At 38.8% G+C, this 20,035-nt stretch overlaps 2 protein-coding genes across 3 annotated transcripts in view; one reads left to right on the forward strand and one right to left on the reverse strand.

Annotated features, from left to right (window-relative positions):
* The window catches only part of tbcd (tubulin folding cofactor D), a 28,275-nt gene that overhangs the window by 2,007 nt on the left and 6,233 nt on the right, over positions 1–20,035 (reverse strand). Inside the window, exons 9-36 of the mRNA XM_037689036.1 lie at positions 19,288–19,420; positions 18,874–19,013; positions 18,730–18,790; positions 18,504–18,578; positions 18,246–18,340; positions 13,706–13,862; positions 11,627–11,684; positions 11,517–11,546; positions 11,092–11,177; positions 10,091–10,171; positions 9,912–9,985; positions 9,649–9,766; positions 8,397–8,457; positions 8,285–8,307; positions 8,164–8,195; positions 7,996–8,058; positions 7,849–7,925; positions 7,601–7,682; positions 7,387–7,505; positions 7,196–7,287; positions 6,815–6,955; positions 4,113–4,196; positions 3,815–3,973; positions 3,499–3,637; positions 864–985; positions 666–743; positions 505–591; positions 334–421 (exon numbers count right to left, since the gene is read on the reverse strand). Of these exons, the coding sequence (XP_037544964.1) occupies positions 334–421; positions 505–591; positions 666–743; positions 864–985; positions 3,499–3,637; positions 3,815–3,973; positions 4,113–4,196; positions 6,815–6,955; positions 7,196–7,287; positions 7,387–7,505; positions 7,601–7,682; positions 7,849–7,925; positions 7,996–8,058; positions 8,164–8,195; positions 8,285–8,307; positions 8,397–8,457; positions 9,649–9,766; positions 9,912–9,985; positions 10,091–10,171; positions 11,092–11,177; positions 11,517–11,546; positions 11,627–11,684; positions 13,706–13,862; positions 18,246–18,340; positions 18,504–18,578; positions 18,730–18,790; positions 18,874–19,013; positions 19,288–19,420 (2,555 nt within the window). The remainder of the gene's footprint in view (positions 1–333; positions 422–504; positions 592–665; positions 744–863; positions 986–3,498; positions 3,638–3,814; positions 3,974–4,112; positions 4,197–6,814; positions 6,956–7,195; positions 7,288–7,386; positions 7,506–7,600; positions 7,683–7,848; positions 7,926–7,995; positions 8,059–8,163; positions 8,196–8,284; positions 8,308–8,396; positions 8,458–9,648; positions 9,767–9,911; positions 9,986–10,090; positions 10,172–11,091; positions 11,178–11,516; positions 11,547–11,626; positions 11,685–13,705; positions 13,863–18,245; positions 18,341–18,503; positions 18,579–18,729; positions 18,791–18,873; positions 19,014–19,287; positions 19,421–20,035) is intronic.
* Positions 14,381–18,138, forward strand: znf750 (zinc finger protein 750). 2 transcript variants are annotated; one of them, XM_037689035.1, is made up of 3 exons: positions 14,381–14,530; positions 15,867–17,142; positions 17,245–18,138. In XM_037689035.1, the coding sequence occupies exons 2-3, from the start codon at positions 15,890–15,892 to the stop codon at positions 17,813–17,815; spliced, it is 1,824 nt and encodes a 607-aa protein (XP_037544963.1). In that variant the 5' UTR covers positions 14,381–14,530; positions 15,867–15,889; the 3' UTR covers positions 17,816–18,138. The 2 variants fall into 2 exon arrangements, with proteins under 2 accessions (XP_037544963.1, XP_037544962.1); XM_037689034.1 differs by lacking the exon at positions 14,381–14,530 and having other exon boundaries at positions 15,813–17,142.

Consider the following 20,035-nt stretch of genomic DNA (forward strand, 5'->3'; position numbering starts at 1 on the left):
ATATATATATATATATATATATATATATATATATAGTTTATCTGAAGGGAAACCATGAGTATCCAAAGCAAATTTTAAACTACTTCATCAAACCACTCAAACTACAAACGTTAATGACCCAAGAGGGGAAGTCAGAGAACAACAACTGTGCAACATTTTTATCCATTTAATGGAGATGTTTTAACTGAATAAATTATCCAAACAATGTAGCCTACCAGTAAAATAAACTTCACATTAGTGGCAAACTGAGCAGTTTAAAGATGATGTTTTGGACTATCAACGTTTTCAGCCATCTGTTAGAAATAGATGTGTGTTTTTGCCTTGTGAACTTACCACAGGGAACGGATGGCAGAGCAGCAGCAGCAGCTGGGTCAAAACGTTCTTCCTCACGTCTCCATGGAACTGGATCAGCTCACAGAAACTGGAGAGCAGAAGCCAGAACCGTCAACCATTTATGCTTCTTTTTGCTTTATCGTGCACTCACTAATCAATGAGAAAACTTACACATCGATGCAGGCATGCAGCTTGGAAATGTCTTTGGACTTCTTGCACATTTTGCAAAGATTTAAAAGGTCCAAACAGAACGGATGACTTTGAAACAAAACAACAGAAAAGCTTTAGTCATCATAGAGATCTGCTTTTTATAACAGTGTGATCACACTCACTCCTTTTGTGTGGTGAAGATCTCAAAGCAGCTGTTAGAGAGCATCTGACTGAGCACCCTAAGCAAGGAAAGAGATACCCTGAAAAGAAGAAGAAAAAATAAGACATGACATGTAGGTGGAAGATTAAAAGTTCATATTACTCAGCTTTCTGACTTTAATGTAAAGAATAGAAAAAATAAGAATACTTGAGTCATGAACCTTTGATTATGGAGATTGTCTCTGAAAAGCCTCAGCAACGTATCTCCAAACTGTGTCAAAGCAACGCTATCGTTTTGAATCCCTTTCAAAAAGTCAAACAGCGACTGGGAGGAAAAATGCACCTGAACAAAAACAGAAGAGAGCAGGAGTTAACGTGACGCTCACCACATTAAAAACACAGGCAGTGTGGGCTAGTTACTATGGTACTGACTAGTTACTAAAAAAGTCTGAGGTGAATTCATGAGACAAAAACAAGAGCTGTAACAAAACCGCTAAACTAATTATAATATTGTACTGCGGTATATACCGTACTTTCCGACGTACAAGTCGCACCGGCGTATAAGTCGCTTCAGTCCAAAAATGTTTAATAAAGTGTAAAAAATATATAAATAAGTTGCTTCGCCGTATATGTCGCATCTATTATGCGTCACTGCTGACTTGTCACGTTTTTTATATGTCATCGCTGACCACCCAGAAATGTGGGCTGGTGTTGTGCCAAAAATCGATTGGCTGCCGAAATGGCGGCCGTGGGAGCGTGCACGGGAGGACTTTAACAAGAGTTTAACAAGATTAACACTTAAAAACAATTGTTTGCTCGATATTATAGTAAAGGTGTGTCTCAGTTGCACTATTCCTTAATAAATGCACTTTAATGGTCAAATCAGCTGCACTTTGCCTGAACGGCGTGGTGGAATGAAGCTGACATTTGCTCCAGGAGTTCCGGAGCGAGACGAAGGTGGCTTGTATGGCAAGCCAAGTGTTTCATTAATAGCCACTTTTACCTATTAATGAGACATCCTGATGCATGCTTAATGAGACACTTGGATTGCCATAAGGCTCGAAGGCCCTCTAGCGGCAGCAAATGGTAATGTTTTAATATTTTTCAAGTCAGAATGAAATCATCAGCTCTCAGTCAAAACTTGGTTATAAATTCGTTCAACCTTTATTTAGACAGGTTAATCCCATTGAGCCTCGAGGACTCATTTACAAGAGAGAACCGATTTCAACAAAGAATGATGATGACAATGGACAACAACGACAACAATAGACAGTTATAAAAAGGCATAAAGATTTTTTTAGACAAATAAGATGGCAAAAAAGTAACAAAAACAGCTAGATTATAAGGCGAATGTAGAAAACTGAAAACAGGAACATGTCTGCATTGGTTCTTGCCAGATATTTGCCAAATATGTGAAAAAAAAAAAGAACGTATATTAGTCGCTTCGGTGTATAAGTCGCAGGACGTGCAAATTTATGCACAAAGGTGCGACTTATACGCCAGAAAATACTGTAGTCTAGCCTCAAGACTTGAAACAACCAAACAAAAATGTTCTTTTGATGGAAACTTTGTCCAATTTCTTTTTTTGTGTTTCAAGTTTTGAAATTAAGTACAACTTATACATTTAAAGACTGAAGCAGCTAAAATGTAGTTAAAATTAAGTATATTTTAACCTTTATGGGACACTGGTGATTTTGTAGTTTGGCTTCTATTTATGTTGAAACAACCCATTGAAATTTGGTGAATGCTCCATTTCTCCCTGTCCTGTCGTGCCTGTGGTGTGTGAATCTTAATCTTGGCCTATGAGTTACTGCAGTCTTAGCCCAGTTTTGTCAAATGTAACCTTGTACAGATATATACCTCTTCTCTGAGGACAGATCTACAGCAGAGGAGATGAAAACAGGACGAGAGCTAGGTTGTCTCCGAGGGAACATGTCTGAAGCCTCCAACAATAGACTGCTTTAACTTTACTGGCCTCACTGCTGTTATTGCAAGCCTTAAACTCATTTCCTTTATTACGTCTATAAACACTGAAAGTTAAAAATAAGCTCAAATCTTTGTGGGCAGGGCTTTTTCTGGTTTTAACAGGTTAGATAACACTTGGGGAAGGAATGAGTGTGGTTAGCCCCAGATATGAGCCGAGCTGGACTTCCTGAGAGACCTTGCATAAAAAAGGTTGTAAAAAGTAGAAAGTATGCATACTTGCAGATTTAATTATTTTTGTTTTCCAGCAGCAAAAAATAAATCATAGAGCCTGACGATGCTTTAAGTTCAGTTTGGGTATGGAGAAAAGTAACAAGACTTCCCATAAGTGGTTTTAGAATATCTCTAAAAACACAAAACAAAAACAAAACAAAAAAAGCTGCTCTACAGAGCAGGAGGTAATTTTGACTGAACCCATTGCTCCCCCTGTTGGTCTGCTCTTGGTTTTCCAAGTGTTTCCTGGCTGCAGAGAACATAAATAAGGCCTTGTTTTGTCCTCCTAAATAAATGTGATGCTAAATATTAAATCGGGTTATAAAAAGCTTGATTTATGTATGCAGACATATAGCTTTGATTGATTTACAGACAATAACTAAAGTGTTTTGTTTATGTAACTGAAACGTGAAAATTATCACTGACATTTGCCAAAATATTTTGTGAAAGGCAAGTTTGATGAAACAAGTGAACGACAAAATAACTAGAAAAAATGCTTCCTTCTGTGCAAACAGGGGCTGAACTTTTGTGCTTGATGGCGTTAAATGTGTAATTCTATGGCGTGCTGGAAAAGGGATAGAGCCCTTTCTTGCTCATCTTTCATTGCACATCAGTTCATCATATTTCTGTGATTTGACAATATTCTACTTTTCCACCTACCGTGGACTCCGTCATCCCTCCTGCCGACACACAGAGGCCCAGCAGGGTGTGGTACTGATACTCAGGCAGTCCAAGCAGCTGTGCGATGTACTTGTAAGCTTGGGATGCAGCGTTCCAATTTAGAGTAGTTATGGTCTCACTGAAAGACATCAGCAAAATAAATCAGCAAATAAAATAATGGGGGTTTTGCATGTGTGATTACCCCAAATGCTTTTTACAACAACAACAAACAAAAAAAAGGATTAAAAAATGCTGTAAAAATCGAGAAAACTGTTGCAGTTTTTAATGCAGCTGGTTACAGAATGGAGTCACCCACACAGGTAAGATGTTCACAAGCGCCTCCCTGTGGGGGATGTGAGGAACTGCAGGCTCCGTGCTGTGAAGGAGGCGCAGGAAGACGCAACCAGCGTGCGCTCTGTAGCAGTCAATCTTCTCCGCTGCCTGTTGGACCAGGCAGCACATCATAGGCTTCACCCTGCAGCAGTTTACAGAAATAACAAACCAGGAATTGTTTTTGTCAAATTGAGTGCAATCAGCAGTAAAAGTAATCTGTAAGGAAAGGTGCATTAAAAAAAAAAAAAAAGCCAGTTAAAAGTTTTCAGATATTTACTCACAGGTCTGGTGAGAGGATTTCTGGAGCTTCACTGGCCACTAGCAAGGTTAGTTCCATTAAACTGGTCATTGCTGCTTTTCTTACCCTTCAAAATGGCACAAAAATAAACGAGACTTAATTCTGTGCAGGACGTGTGGATCAGCGTGGTCGTTGGGCTGTGAGTAATTTATTACAAGTTGAAAATGACAACAAGACATGCACACATGAGCTGATAAAAAACACCACATAACACTGAGTGAGTGTCAGTAGCTGTTCTATAGTCAAATAAGCGTCTTGCCTGCAGGGAACAATTTGTTTATGTGAAATGCTGATCGGTACATTCAAACACAAGCTACGCCCTGAAACAGATGCTCAGGCAACTGATGGAAGTCGCTGATTAATGGACTTTGTGGCAATAACTTAAGGCGAATGGAAGTCAGTGTTGTAAAAATAAAAGTCCCCACCTGGTTTTAACTACCGGTAAACACATTCACTGTTATGTTACCTTTTTTTTTTTTAACTGGACAAAAAGGATTTTTAACCCGGCCTAAAACAACCATTTCAACTACATGAAGAGTTGTTCGAGATATACTCTCACAGAAGTTGCCAGGATTCATGAGTTCATTCATGATTCATTCGTGCAATAACACTGCACCAAGCCACATCTGTGACAGCTCATATGACTAATATTCAATGATTCAAGGACTCAAGGTTCTTTATTTGTTATTCCACCACATGTGGTGGAACGAAATTGTGTACGCAGGGTCCCATTTACATCCAACAAAAGCAATAAAATGTAAAAGAAAAACAGCAACAAAATCTAAGATATGAACTAAGAAAAACGTTAACTATAAACACATTAAGCACTAGTAGCATAAAACAATAAAAACAATATGACGAACAGCAGCACGAACATGAGTCTGTGTGAGCAGATGAGCACACATGAACACATCAACATGAAACAGATCAGCAGCAACATGAAACAGATCAGCAGCAACATGATGTGATTTTTCACAGTGATTATTCTGGTTAGAGATTCATGAGTCTAACAGCCTCAGGGTAGAAGCTGTTCCTCAGTCTAGTGGTTCTGCACTTAATGCTCCTCAACCTCCTTCCTGAGGGGAGCGGGGCAAAAAGTGTGTATGCTGGGTGAGTGAGGTCCTTCATGAAGCAGGTGGCCCTCTTCCTGCATCTGGAGGTGTAAATGTCTGTGCATAATAATATTATAATAATAGCATAGTATATTAATATTATAATAGTATAGTATAGTAATATACTATAATATACTGCTAATACTATAATATATGAATATAATATATTATAATAATAGTATAATAATATTAGCTTGTGACAGCTATTATGTTTATTGCTGCTGCATTATGTAGGCTGTGTCTAAGCTGATACTAGGCTGTATCATGAATGACAGTATCTATGTATCTACCTTAGCATCATAATTCAATCTCAACGTCACTCACTACCTGTGCAATACTATGTGAAATATTATATGCAACTGGTTTGCTCCACTTTGGAGTAAGCTGTTGGGGGGAAGAATCAGTTTTGTTGTGTGTTTCCTTGACTGATGAAGACTTCTGGATGGAAAGTGAAACATTTCAGCACAAAAAAAGAAAAAAAAAAAAGAAAAGAAACTGTCCAGATGACCTGACTGAAAGTTGTTGGATTGTACACCTGGATTATTGAGCATTGACTTTGTTGGTTATGTGCAATATATATATATATATATATATATATCCGTCTGTATATCATGTGCATTTTAGCTTACCGTTATATTACTACCTTGAAATACTTGTTCATTCATAATCATCCTGCTGCACCATTATAGTCTAACATGTTATTGTTTAAGGACTCAAGGTTCTTTATTTGTCATTCGCATCACATGTGGTACATGTGGTGGAATGAAATTGTGTACACAGGGTCCCAGTTACATCCAACAAATGTATAAATTGTCAAAGAAAAACAGTCATAAGATCTAAGATCTATTTACTGTCTCTCTTCAGAACCTTGTAAATATTATAATTACTTTTTTTGGTACTTTATTTTTGTACCCTTATTGCATGCCTTTAGTATTTCTTGTTTGTTTGTTCTTTGATTTTTCTAGTGAGTCAAATCTGTTCTTCTCATCCTAAGCATTTCATTGTACTACTGTTAACCCGTCATTAACCTTGCATATGACAAATAAACACAACTTGAACTTGAGACACAAACATAAATAAATAAATAAATAAAATCAAGGATCACAAAGATAGTCTAACCCCATTAAATACAAATACTGTAAAATAATCCAACAAAATTTTGTCTATTAGTTTATCTTAAGGGCAGCGTGTTTTTAAATTTTACCAATAAAGATGATTATGATACTGTATGTTTGGGTTTGAGATGCATGTAGAACAAAAACAACAGCAGGAATAAGATCAGGTGTTCAGAAGCAAAACAAAGAAAAACTTAAAGGAACAAAATATTACTAGACAGTGAAGAAAAATCGGCCCATCCCTTGTTGCAAAGGACAAGTGACAAGCCAGGTGACATTCCTGGTGAGTCCGTAAGCATGGCCTGAAGCTACGTGTGACAGAAGCAAGATGTTCCACTTCTGTGTGGAAGGTCAAAAAAGAAGCACCAGAGGCCTCGGGTGAGAAAATGCCTGCGTACCACAAGACCTGTGTGCTTTTAGCATTTTCAAATGTGTTGAAGAGTGCAAGTAGTCCTCACCAGGCTCCGACGTCCCCTCTGCTGTCCATTGTGTAGTCATTCAGACTGCTGAGCAGAACCTTGTACACATCAGTGATATTCTCTGAGCACAGCACAGAGTCGGGGGATCCTTGAGCACAAACACCTGCCTTCATACACACTCTGACAAAACAAAATGAACAAGTTAAAGTAACACAAAAAGCAATCAGATAAATGTCTGGACGTGCCATTCAGGTCCTTCAGATACAGTCAGTCAAATGTTTATTTACTTTTGAGACTGGTATGTATTCAAGCTAGTGGAAAACAAAAAAAAAAAAAAAAAAGAGCGAAAGAGAGAGCTTTTGTAACCTGCACCTTTAGACAAACAAATAAAAGTTCTCAGAAATAAGCACAAAGACTCACTGAGCTATGGATTTGACTGCATCTCTCCTCGCCTCAGTGAAATTGCCCTCCTTTTGGCTGACAGTGCACATGTGCTGAAGGCTGTCTAAGATCTAAAAAACAAAGCAATCAGCGCTTTATCCTCACACAGCTGAAAAAAGGAGATATGGAATACACTGTAGCTATATGCATATTAAAAAACAAACAAACACCTGCTTAAGTTTGCTGTGGATCATACGTCTTGGCAGACAGCCGAGGGCGAGAGCAGATCCGCTTCGAGTCAAAATCTGTGGACTCCTCAGTCCTTCAATGTACCGAGACACCAGGGCATCTAAGCATGTGCACAAAAACAGGCAAACAGCTGTCAGAAAGCCCATGAAGCCAGGCAAATCTTCACATTTAGTACAGTTTGTATGAGAAACCTGCCTTGCATCTGAGAGTCAACCTGGCCCGTTTGGTCCTGGTAGTACTCCTCACACAAAGCAGAGAGAGCTGAGACCACTGCAGCCTGCAGACCCAACAAGAGCAAGATCAACAGAAAATCCAAAAGTTTCAGCAATGAAAAGTTTCAAATAATGCACATGATCGTATTGGCAAATTTGAGACATAAGAGCTTTGTTTATCTTCATCAAACATTTTTAAGTAAGCTGATTTTTTTTTTTTTACAAGCTTACAGTAAGGTCATCCTTTGTGCCACTTGAGATGAGATGAAGAGTCTGTATGGTGTCATCGATGACCCACTGCCAGCCGTCTGAAACACAGATCCTTTCAGCTCTGAAGCGTCATAAAATAAGTAATAACATGTTGCTCTGTTCACTTACCGATGATGGGGTCGTTCTTAAAAGGCATTTTGGACAGAGACAGCTTTTCAATGAGGCTGAAAACTAAAAGAAGTAATACATTTTTTTTTAAAAGTGTTATGATGGTCTTGTTTTTGCAACAATATAACACAAAATTGAACCAATTTTCATTTGAGCCTTTATACTTACTTGCTGGTCTCATCAGTGCTCCACCAAAGCCCCTGTGTCACACAAGCAGAATTTTACAGTTAAAAAAAAGAATTGTAGTTTCACTGCAAAGATAAAAGTTAAACAGAATATTTCTACTTACTTGTATTGTTTTCTTTCAAGTAGCTAAAAATGTGTCAACAAATAATAAGTGTAAACACACCGACCATAAATTATTCAGGCAACAAGTTTAGTTAGAAACGTTTCAAACTTACCAGATGGTGAATGTTTTTTAATGCATCTACACATTCTGGAGAAATGATGTCCACCACGGTCCTGTTGAACAAAACAAACGTGTTCAGATATTTTCTATTATTTTTATGATGCTAAGCTATCTACTGGTAATAAGTTTAGACATAACACTCGTTCGTTTGCTTCAATCATTTAAAAGAATAAATAAATGATAAGTATAACAGCAGTAAATGTCTTAAAAAGTATCTGAAAGTCTGGGGAACCAGTGTTTAAATGCACTTTTTAAAAATCACACTAGCCACTTAAACTAGAGAAATTGCAGTTCCTGTGTTTATTGCAGAAGAACTTGCTGAAAAACAACTGAGATTAGCTAAAAAAGATGAAATCCAGCTAAAATGGAAGAATAAGCTTAAATTAGAAGAAAGCAGAAAGAATACATATTTGCTGACTTAGGTTTAAATAAACAGAAATGAGCACAAAAACTAGAAAATTAGCTAAAAAAAAACCCTGAAATTAGCAAAAACTTGCTGAAAAGTAGCTGAAAAGGCAGGAAAAAAACTTAAACTACAAAAAGGAAGTGGAAAGAGCCGAGTTTAAAAATGTGGAATTGGCTGACAAAAATTAATTTAGCATTAAACAGCTAAATAGTATATCTGAAATAGCAGAAAAAGAAGAAAGTAGCAGAAATAAGCTGAAAGGAGCATAACAAGATGAAATAAGCATAAAGAAATTAATTTGGCTGAAAGGAAAAGGAACTTTGGAAAAAGTTTAAAGGAGTGCAAAAAATGTGGAATTGGCTGAAAAAGCTAAAATTAACATAAAACGGCTAAACAGTACAGTAGATGAAATAACCAAAATCAGCAGAAAGAAGTTAGAATAAGCACAAACATATTATAGTTAGCAGAAAGATCCTGAAAGGAACACCAAACAGCTGACGTTCACGGAAAATAGCTGAAATTTCTTTTAATTTGCACAAGGAAGCTGAAACAAGCTGAAGCAGAACAAAATGTGAAAGGAGCAGTAAAAAGTTGTAAACAGATCTAAAGATCTTAAGGATGTAAAATGAGCTGAAATCATTTTCTATGAGGAAAAGCAGAAAAGGCTAAATATTTCAAAAAGCTAAAGTTGCATCAATATCAAAAGTCATAGCAGGATTGTCCTGAAAGAGCTGAACATTTTGATTTACGATTTGTTGAAATAGTGTGAAAACTTGCAAATGCTTCACAAGCGTTCACACTATTAGGTCTAATACTTGTTTGTGTATTTCAAATTGACCTGTTGGTCTGAAGGCCCAGTTTGTACAGAGCATGTGTGATTTCTCCACATGCCAGGATGGCTCCTTGACGACCATGGAGGTCCAGGCCCACCGCCATGGTCAACAGCTGTGGCAAAACTGAAACCAGAAGGAACAAAAGGGTGTTAAATTTGCTCTTAACCATTTTAAAAGCTTCCCTATAGTTACAAAAAGGCATCTCTTGTAGGGTATTTAACTAAAAGCTCAACATCGGCTGATTAACAGGTAAGGTGACATTGTTTACCTGTCGATGCCATGTAATCGGGTGCTTGAGGCGTCAGGTTGTGGAGAGCTTTAGAGGCTAGCTCTCGGATCACGCTGCAAAACACAACACAGCATGTTTCCAAAAGATATTTAAAAATCTTACATATATATTTATTTATATTTGATGGTGCTATGATTGCAGTATTAAATAGTACTGACCTATCCCAGTGGTTGATCTTCATGGTTATTAAATGGTCTATCAAGGATGTGGTGTACTCTGGGAAACCAGCTATATAGACACTTTGAGAACACAAATCTCAAGTTATAACAACAACAAAGACCATTTCTTGCATGTTGTGAATCTATCAGAGGTAGAAAATGTTGTTCAAGTTGCATCTTCCTCTATATGCAGCTTTGAGGCGAGTCATACCCCAAGGCTACCATCTTTCTGCACTGTCACTGTGTCACATATGTGGTTGTTGGAGGTGACTTTTCTGTAAAAAAAAAAATCTTAAGCTCTTAATTTTTTTTGCTTTATTTGATTAAATTCTGATGTCTGGATCCAACAAGTCCTCGCACAGATCACAGGTTTTACTGGAAAAAATAAATGGTTTTGCTACAAAGCTAGCTAAACTGCACACTTATAATAAACCTTCACATTTCAGTACACAATTAAAACGTTTTTTAGTCTTTACACGTATACAAATGGAAGTTCAGATAAACATTTATGCATATTCAAAAGAGTTGCTACTATTTTATAAGAAATCAAGGCTAAATGCAGGAGCAGCATGCACAAATAAACAAAAAAGTTTTGTATTTTTCATCCAAAGTGTACATATCTAATATTATTTTTAATACATAAAACCTCATTTTTAATCATGACTGTATAATGTTAGTAACATAAATCTTATTTAAGAACTTTTAAGAACAGGCACTGGTTTTGAAAGCTTTGCTTTTGGGCCACAACAACTTACTTAAACACAACTTTTGGTAACACTTCATAAAAATGTGGCAACATTTTTCATATGTTTTCTTTATTAACAAAATATATGTTCTATTAGAAAAGCCACTAGACTTTTTGCTGCCACCCAATTCTCTGATTCAACCCACTAATAAAAACAGAATGTTGTAATCATCGATGACTGGCAGTTTCACTTGAACAGTTTGTGACTAATAAAAAAATAGTCGTGAGTTTATAATGCCAATAATCAGTTTCTTACCTAATGTGCAGATAGCAGTTATTGAGATTTCCTACTGCAAAGTAGTCTGCTGCTGTTAAGATGTCAATGCCATGGGGGAAAGTTCCCTATTGAGATAAAAGCATAAAAATAAAATGTTGCATTACTTTAGAATGGTCTACGTTGCTATAAAAAAAAAAAGAGTGATTTTTGAGATAAACTAAAGTGACAAACTTCCAAATGCAAGTAATGACAAATCTGAAGAGTTATAGCTTAAGGACTACTGGCAAATCAAACATTTGCTAGTGCCCTGTAGCTACACTGGGAGGCCATTTTATTTCAAAGCTCTCAGTAACAAAACAAGTTTAAGCATGAGCTGGATTTCTGTTCACAAATAAGGATCAAATCAGGGTTATTTTGTTATTCTGTGTCACAGCACTCGAATAGCCAAAACTTCTGTCACAAACCTGTCTGCCGACATTCTCTTGGAAAGCAGCCTGAGACAAAAAGAGACACAAAATTTACTTTTCTCATTCAACCGTGTGTCTCGAGTTGGGCAATCGATCAGAGGACTCACCGAGGCAGCTCTGCGGCAGTTCACATTTCGATCAAACACAGCTGCGATCAGCAAAGCACTGCAGAAAACAAGACGATTAGAGCTTGTATCTATCTTTGAGCCAAGGAATGAGTAAAATTAATGACCACAGTCTTTTGAGCTTTTCATTTACATATGCTTGTTGTTTAAGTTTGGATTGATAACACTGAACTGATTTTAGCTGCGACGGGTTTACAGCGCAGAAGAAAAACCATTACAGTAGTCATAATCACGACTCCTCAGCAGTACAGAAACTTTATCAAATCTCTTTTTTCCTGAGCGTACCTTCACACTACATTACTTCTGGATATTGCAAGAGGAGTGGGTGTGACAAGATCAGTTTAAAGGGGGCCAACCTTCTTATACATCACTGTGACAGCCTGAGAAAAAAAAAAAAACGGGCCTTCAAACGGTCTTTCAACAGCGAGTTTCAGGCATTGTGATTTACCAACTGCCCCCGTCAGACTTAACAAACGGCCCTTACCCAGAGGGCTTAGAAACAACTACATTGACTGAACTTTAGGTAATGTTGTGAAAAATATTCTGAATTACGCCCATGCATGCTACAGTTACAAAAACAAGCATTACATTTGGTACTTCAAAAGAAACACAACTGGTTGTATTTGCCCCCAAGTCGCTACATCCCATATTCACAAATGTGCGTTTTCAGTGAATGTCATCGAGCTGTGAGGAATCGAGCAGGAACCAGCTTGTCCCAGCTCTTCTGCCAAACGGCGACCGAAACCTACAGCAGCAGGCGAAACCTGGCAGTCTTGTGGGCCGGGGAAAGGGAGGGTGTTGTCTCGGCTGCTGATACCGACTTGCAAAGGGGTTAACACTGACGGTGCAGAGCTGGTCTGCACAGTCAGAGGCCACAGGTCCATACTTGCAAGCCACGAAAAAGAAAGTCAAGTATGACACAAACCGTTAGTGTTAAACAGTGAGTTTACGTCACTGGGTGAGTGTCTACCTCTTTGCATCAGTTGATCAATGTGCAAGTTGTAATACATTTTAGGTTTTAGGCTTGGACTTGGAACAAAACAAATAGGTTTAAGTTACAGGCTTTGTAAAATTGTTACCCTTAAAAAAGCAGGTCATTAGTTAACATATAGTCAGTATAAGAATATTCTAAGTAAAAGTTAACTCAACGTGACCCTGATCTAGTCCATTTTTTATCTGAATCTGAACCCATAAGCAGCAGTAGATCATTGCACAGCAAAATGCAAATACATGCTACTCCTCAACCCTTCAGTAGAATTTGATTTAGTACAAGAAACAGCTTTGAACTCATGCTAGCTGCGCAGGGGCGTCCGAGTGGCAAAGGAAAACTGGTTCGAGGCAGTAAATTACAGCTAACAGACAAATTTTGCCACTTCTATGCAAAAAAAATCGAAAACAAAAGTCTTTCACACTATCAGTCGTGTTTCTGAAATATGTGTCCAGCTAGTAATTTGACATGTCTCAGGCCAGGTGACATAAGTTCAACGACTTGGTTTGGGCCACTACCCACCGTTTGACAATCATAAATGTAATGTGCATCCACATCATTGTTGTTGATATTCATTTTTTAAATTATTAACAGTTCTTTTAGGTAGGCATTAACTGTCTTACAGCATTCCTGGGTGTCCAGTTTCAGATGTATTAAAGCACATTACATTTTAGATGGCTGTACCTGAGGCTTGAGTATTTTTTCCCAACAAGAATTAATTCTTGAAAGGCCCTCTTCTGAGTAGCTGTTAGCTCGACTCCCTGATGGTAACTTCTGCTCGATTCCACAAACTGACACTCTGACTGCTGTGTACTGCTGGTAAGTGGCAGCTCATAAGTAGTCCACAGAAACCTACTTCAAAAAGCCTGAATACTCTCCGTTGAAAAAGTATTTATGAGAAAAATATACAATTATACTGAATAACTGTTTAGTGATAATATATTATGAACACAAAAACTACTCTGCTGTCATTGAAAGGTTAAACATGGCACACACATTCGCTTGATCTAGTTTAGTTGTGCTGGAGGTATGTGAAAATTTGTACAGAGCAAAGCAGAAAAACAAAGTATTACCTGGCAATCTGGTTGACATAAGGGTTTAGTTCCTTTGGTTCATAAGCTCTGGCGAAAGACCAGCACACATAGCAGGCGGCATCGCGCACGTTAGAACCAACACTGCACGCTCCCCGCTTTTCCTCGAAGATCAGGGACTTGATAATCAGCGGCACAACTGCAGATTACAAAATGAGAGCAGAAGTTTCATCCAAAGACAAAAAAAAACTGAAGAACGAAAGCCAACAACAAACTTTAATTACTTAAATTTTACGACTTGTAATTAGTTAAGAATTAGGCTAGACAAATTGTGAATAATAAAGAAATAAACGTGACTAGTTTTCTTTTTAATATACAGCACCTCCAAATTTTTGCTTTATAATTCTTTGGTAAAATCTCATGCGAGCTCCATCTTTAACAACGCATCAAGGAAATACCAAGTGCAAATCTCATGTGCATCTTAACACCTTCACTTTACAAAATTTATATAAACATATTGTCGACTGAGGCCTGTGTGACCACTTTAACAAAAGGCAGAGATGAAAACTGACAGAGATCTCCCACCTCACCGTTTAAATCATTGCTTGAGGCCTGACTAATATCAGGTGGATCATTGTTGCCTGAGGGCCCTGCTGTTTGGGCTGAAGCACCACCCACTGGAGAGACAACACCTTAGAGAGGCAAACTAACCACACAACCAATATCACACTCATCATCACACACATCCACAGCTCGTAGCTACTAAAACGAGTGCTCGGACCAGATACTGGCATTGGCTGTGAACTGGGGTCCCTTCTCTACAGGCTTCGTTCTTTATAAAAGACACTGTTGCTTCAATTAGACAAGGTAATTATTTTCCATTTATGTCCTTGTGTTGACAAAAAAATCAGCATGGCTCTAACTTCTTATGTGCAGCACTTAAAAGTCTTTCTGTCAATGGGCAGAGATTTGTAACAGCACTGTTAACTCACCTGCAAATTGTATTTAGGGGCAGGTTTAAGCAAGGCATGCACCTGTTACTTACACATCTGTTAGCTCCTGAAGGATGGGTAAAGAATTTTTAAGTTTAAAGTATTTAAAAACACATCAGTATTTTTTTAAAGTAGCACTATATTGCTTTGTGAATTAAAAAAGGCTGTATTATTCTATTGTTGAATTTTATTTTTTTCAATTTTTTTGTGCCTGATTTGTATTCATGGTACGAATGAGTTAAAAAGGCATTTTCTACTGAGTTTTCCCTCTTTGGAAAGGGAGTGTTCAGTCATGCTACTTTAGTCCAAACTTGAGTGACAACTTCTTGCGACAGCGCACGACAAGCAGGTTTCTCCATGCACACCCAGCAATCCTCAGCTAACATCTTTAGGTGGTGTCTCATTTTTTTTAAAAGAACACTCTGTTTCTAAACGGGCTTACATCACGTATTCACTAAAACAGTCTCAATCGTTCGATCTGTAGTAACAGAATGAAGTAGGACGAGCGGCATGCATCCAGTTCCAGGGCTTATTAAATGATGAATGCATCCCGCAGGTGTAGTCATGGTAAGCAGGTTGGCTTGTAGTTCCCACGCCGACAGCGCACGGTTTAGCTGTGAGAGAAAGCAAGTCTCTGCATGCCCTCCAGGTCTGTGAAACAAAGTGTAATCTGTCTGGAGGTTTAGCGGTCCTCTAATTTTATAAGACTGACAAAAAAAGGGAAATTAAAATGAACTGACAGGTGAGAGAGCAGACTTAATGTAGGCATAGCATGTGTTCACTGAAACCAATAACCCAAACCAAACAAAGACTGGACTGGATATATGCACACATATAGGTTATATTTTTGCATACAGTAGGCAGGTTTACAAATTTTAATAAATGTCTGCTTAATATCCATCCTAGTGTGAAGGAACAAATGTAGCCTGAGGGTGTAGTGTTTGTGCAGAAGCAGAATATTCTAGCCATGCAGCCAGGAAAAAGCTAAGTTAAACCTACCAACGACAACACCTTTCCATCTGAACCAGTTAAACAACTCGATACCTCGTTAGGCTCTTTACTTGAAAAACAGCTAAGAAAAAAAACAAGTCCACTGAAGTCCATTGGGGGGCTTAGACCTTAAGCTAAATAAAAAACAAAGAAAAATAGATCAACTAAATATTGAGCTTTACTAATTTAATCTTCTACAATGTGCCACATTCTTCTTTCAGAGGACTTGTACTGCAGGCTGAAGATGGACACCGATCCGGAACGCAAACCAAAAAGGCCTCACTACATTCCTCGACCACCTGGAAAGCCTTTCAATTACCAGTGTTTCCAGTGTCCTTTCACCTGCAACGAAAAGTCTCACCTGTTCAACCATATGAAATACAACTTGTGCAAAAACTCCATCTCCCTGATGTCACAAAAAAACGTGCAAACAGCCCGACAGATCAAGGCTGTAGCCAAAGGAGTCTTGGTCAAATCTAAAGATTGTACAAATGACCTTCCAGACCAGAACAAAAGTCCTGAAAAACATGACGTAGAAGAGAACAAAGACGAGAGCAGGGATGATGCAGAAGAACTAGATGTTGGGTGTGACAGTCCGGTCAGTAAGGATAGTCAGAGTATCGCGAAACCAAGTATAAGCACCGAGAGAGAAATCAGGGAGAACAATGAAATTAAGGATCTGCCACGCCCTTCTGCTTTCTCCCCCGTCACACCCAACCGTGACGGTGCAGAAGCCTTGAAATCCCCTGTGCCGCAGACGGAGGATCCACAAGCTCCTACTATCAACCATCCAAGCAACATGTGGGGCAGAATTTCATCATCTGTTCCCTTAAAATCATTCAACCCCCTTGTGGTTCCTGAATACCCTCCTTATCTTTTGCCTGACCGACACCTGTATCCATCATATTACCTCCCAAGACACATTCATGTGAATGAGCTAAACTCTTCTTTCCAGCCAGAGTTTATAGATCCTCAAAGACCCATGGTACAACAGCCCATTGCCCCACCTTATGCTTCCACGATTCCCCCTTACCCTTACAGATACTGCCATACTCTTCACCCAGGGACCCCTCTGCATTACACCTTTTACAGACCCCATGAGATTAATATGCCAATCACAGGACACAGATATATTCCTTTGGATATCTACACCCAAAGCCTTGACCAAAAGGAGCATGACTTATACATGTATTCACGTCCCAGCCACAACAACCCCCATAGCTCCACAGAAGATGAGAGTCACCATGATCAAAATGGGGATAAAGCAACACGGCTGAGCCCTAAAGAGGGCTGTTCAGCTTCGGGGTCCCCTGATAGACCCAGCCAAGCAGACATCATTCAAAGAGAAGCAGAGGCTTCACAGTGCACTGGAGTGGGTGAGTCACAGACCTCACCCCAACTTGGACATGCATCTAAAGTCATGGAACCCACCAAAAATGATGTAAGACAAGAAGAGTCTGCAGAAACCTTGCCACAGTTAAGATGTCAAAATGGAGGGTATGTTAAATTCATCTTAGTTTTTGTTTGTCTGGTAAAATTTGTTTATTTGTAATACAAGCAGTTTTGTTCATTTGATTTGTCTTGGCTTTTCTCCTTTAGATCAACTGAAAGCAGTCAGTATTCATCTGCCTCTGAGCCATCTCCCAAAACAGTGTCTGAGGAACATTGCAAGGATGATACGGACAATATGGCTCCGCTCAACCTCTCTACAAGAAACCAGGAACACGACGAGAGAGCTGAGCACAGCCTAACGGGCTCAGACAGGGAGAAAATAAACGGCAATGAGTTACCACTAAATCTCAGCCTCAGAACTTCTCAAAGCGGCTTCGTTCACAGCTATGCTGCGACCGCTCCAGAAGATCTTCCACAGAGACCGGACAAAGGTCTGGATGAAGAACCATGTGACCAGAGGCAGACTGCAGCTCTGGCACTTTGCCAACTTGCCACTGCAAGTTCTGAAGTTTCTATCAGTTTCAATGCTGTAAATCAGTCCACTCAAGAGTCACTGAAGACTTCAGGTATTTCTTCTCTCAAGACTGTCAAGCCAACTACAAGGGCTAAAGCAGCCACAAAAAGAACAAACAATGGCCAGACTGAGAGCAAATGCTATAAACCAGTCAAGAAAGCAAAAACATCAGGGCGGGCTCTGAGGAGGAGGCCTCGCTGCTAAAACTAAACACTGACTGTTGCAAAAATGTAGTAAAACGAACTGAAAACCCCTCATTTTTACAACTTCAAGCCACAACATCAAAACTATTTTTGACTTAGCACAGAGTTGAGGTGATCCACATGTAGAAATGACAGGTAAACAGTGCTGCTGTAAGGTTATATGTTAAAAAGAGGAAAGAAAAACTTGTCTGGTTGGCAGACCTGTTGTTACAAGTGTGCAAGACCTGTATAAATCTTGTTCTCACACTTAATTTGAAAGTGAGCAAAGGGGACTTGTGAATATAAAAAGGTGGCATTTGCATTATATATGAAATTGCTATGGAAGGAGTGGAAACAAACTTGTTCTGTAAATGTAAATAGCTGTAAAAATAGCTAAATAAATGATAAAATACTATGTTTCCTGAAATGTTTATGCTTTTCAGTGCACAAACCATTAATTAATCTTGAAGGGAGCAGCAGTCCTCTACGACCCAGTTCTGCCAGGGCAAGGCAGCCTCCATGCCAAGCGTTATCTGTTTCTTGGAAGCTTGAAAAAGAACACAGGTGCACAAGCAGGTAAAAACATAGAACCTACATAAAATGAGACAACTTGTAAAACTGCACCAGCTTTTTATTAATACATCTAAAGAAATAATAAATAGCAGAAGGTGACAAATGAGTGAGCCAGTGTGCCTCAAGCATGAACTTACCTGAAGCAGTCAAGTACTGATCCAACCACCTCATCTGCCAGCTCCTTGGGAAGCCTTCCAGTCACCCTCCCAATACTGAAATTTTCAACAAAATTGATTTTAATGGCTTGTAAACTCTTGCAGAGGACTTGGCTTTTATCTTAAGAATGCCAAAGACAAGTAGCAACAAGGATGAATTAGTATTATTGGTTCAGGTTTGCTGGATATCATATGAAAGCCTCATTACCCCTTTGCTGCAGACCAGCGAACAATTGTTTCCTTATCTTTCAGTCCAATCAGCAGGTGCTCTGCAAAATAACAACTAAATGTAATTTTGTTTAACAGTTGTTTTGTAATAAATCTCTGAGACTAAGTGAAGGCGATAACTTACCAATAACAGTCTCAACCTCCTCTGGGATGTCATACTCCTCTTGTTCTTGCGTCTCCGTCTCACGGGTGACAGCAGTAGTGGCCGTGATAGGCTGGGACATGGAGAGATTGGCTGCAAGGGAGCGGTTGCCTCTCTGGTACCTGAAAATATTCACAGTACTATTGTAAAACACTTTATTCTGTACTTGTTTCTCATCAAGAAACTGATGCACAATATGTCTCATTATTGCTCACTGCAAAAAGGCTTTGATGCTAAACCCCCCTCTGAACAGAGAATTCTAACTGATTACAGAAATCACTGAGTATTTAAAACTTAAAAAAAACAACATGTAAACACACCACAACTGTACTTGTTTCTGTTATTCTGTATATCTGATGTCATCAAGTGTGTACAAAAGTGTGTATCATGTCTGACCTCCAGGCAGCTAAACGTGGCTTGAGGAAGGTGAGGCCGAGCCTTTGGATGAGTTTGACGCTGAGCTTTCGCAGATTGGCCTCAGTACTTTCTGACAGAAGTTTCTGCTCCAGACACTGCAGAATTGTAGGAGCTAGGGGGTCCACCACATGCAAAACAAAGACATTAAAAAACAGACTATAACACCATCCATACTTAAATCAGGTTAGATTTACCTGATTTTTATGTCTATGCAGAATCTGCCATGTTTAAATTTAGCTTTGCGTTGAATAGAAAGTCATTCACAGATAGGAAAGCCATTTGAGAAGCTAAAGAAATCTAGTTCCACTTTTATGGAAAAGCTAATTTAAACTAAAGATTTTGCACGCAAATAGTTGTGTTGCCAAAAACATTTGAAAAATCACGTCCTCCGTTACTTTTAGTGACAATTGTTTCAGGATATCATGTCATCTGGACTTCGTTTTTTTGTTAAAAAGAAACGTTTCGCCCCTCATCCAAGAGGCTTGTGAGTCTGAGGCCTAGCCATCTGGTATTACCCAGAAGCCACCCTGACTCTTGTGTTTCAAGCCTGCCTCAGATACCCCTGAAGTCTGGCCTTTTCACTAATGGTTTCAAAAACACTAAGTTTGTTTTCTCAGTCATCCAGGTATATAACAACAAAAAAGGTTGAATCATGTCATCTGGACTTCGTTTTTTTGTTAAAACCATTAGTGAAAAGGCCAGACTTCAGGGGTATCTGAGGCAGGCT

Source organism: Nematolebias whitei, chromosome 15 (assembly GCF_014905685.2).
Source record: "Nematolebias whitei isolate Nwh7 chromosome 15, NemWhi1, whole genome shotgun sequence".
In the NCBI taxonomy this organism is placed as follows: Eukaryota; Metazoa; Chordata; class Actinopteri; order Cyprinodontiformes; family Rivulidae; genus Nematolebias; species Nematolebias whitei.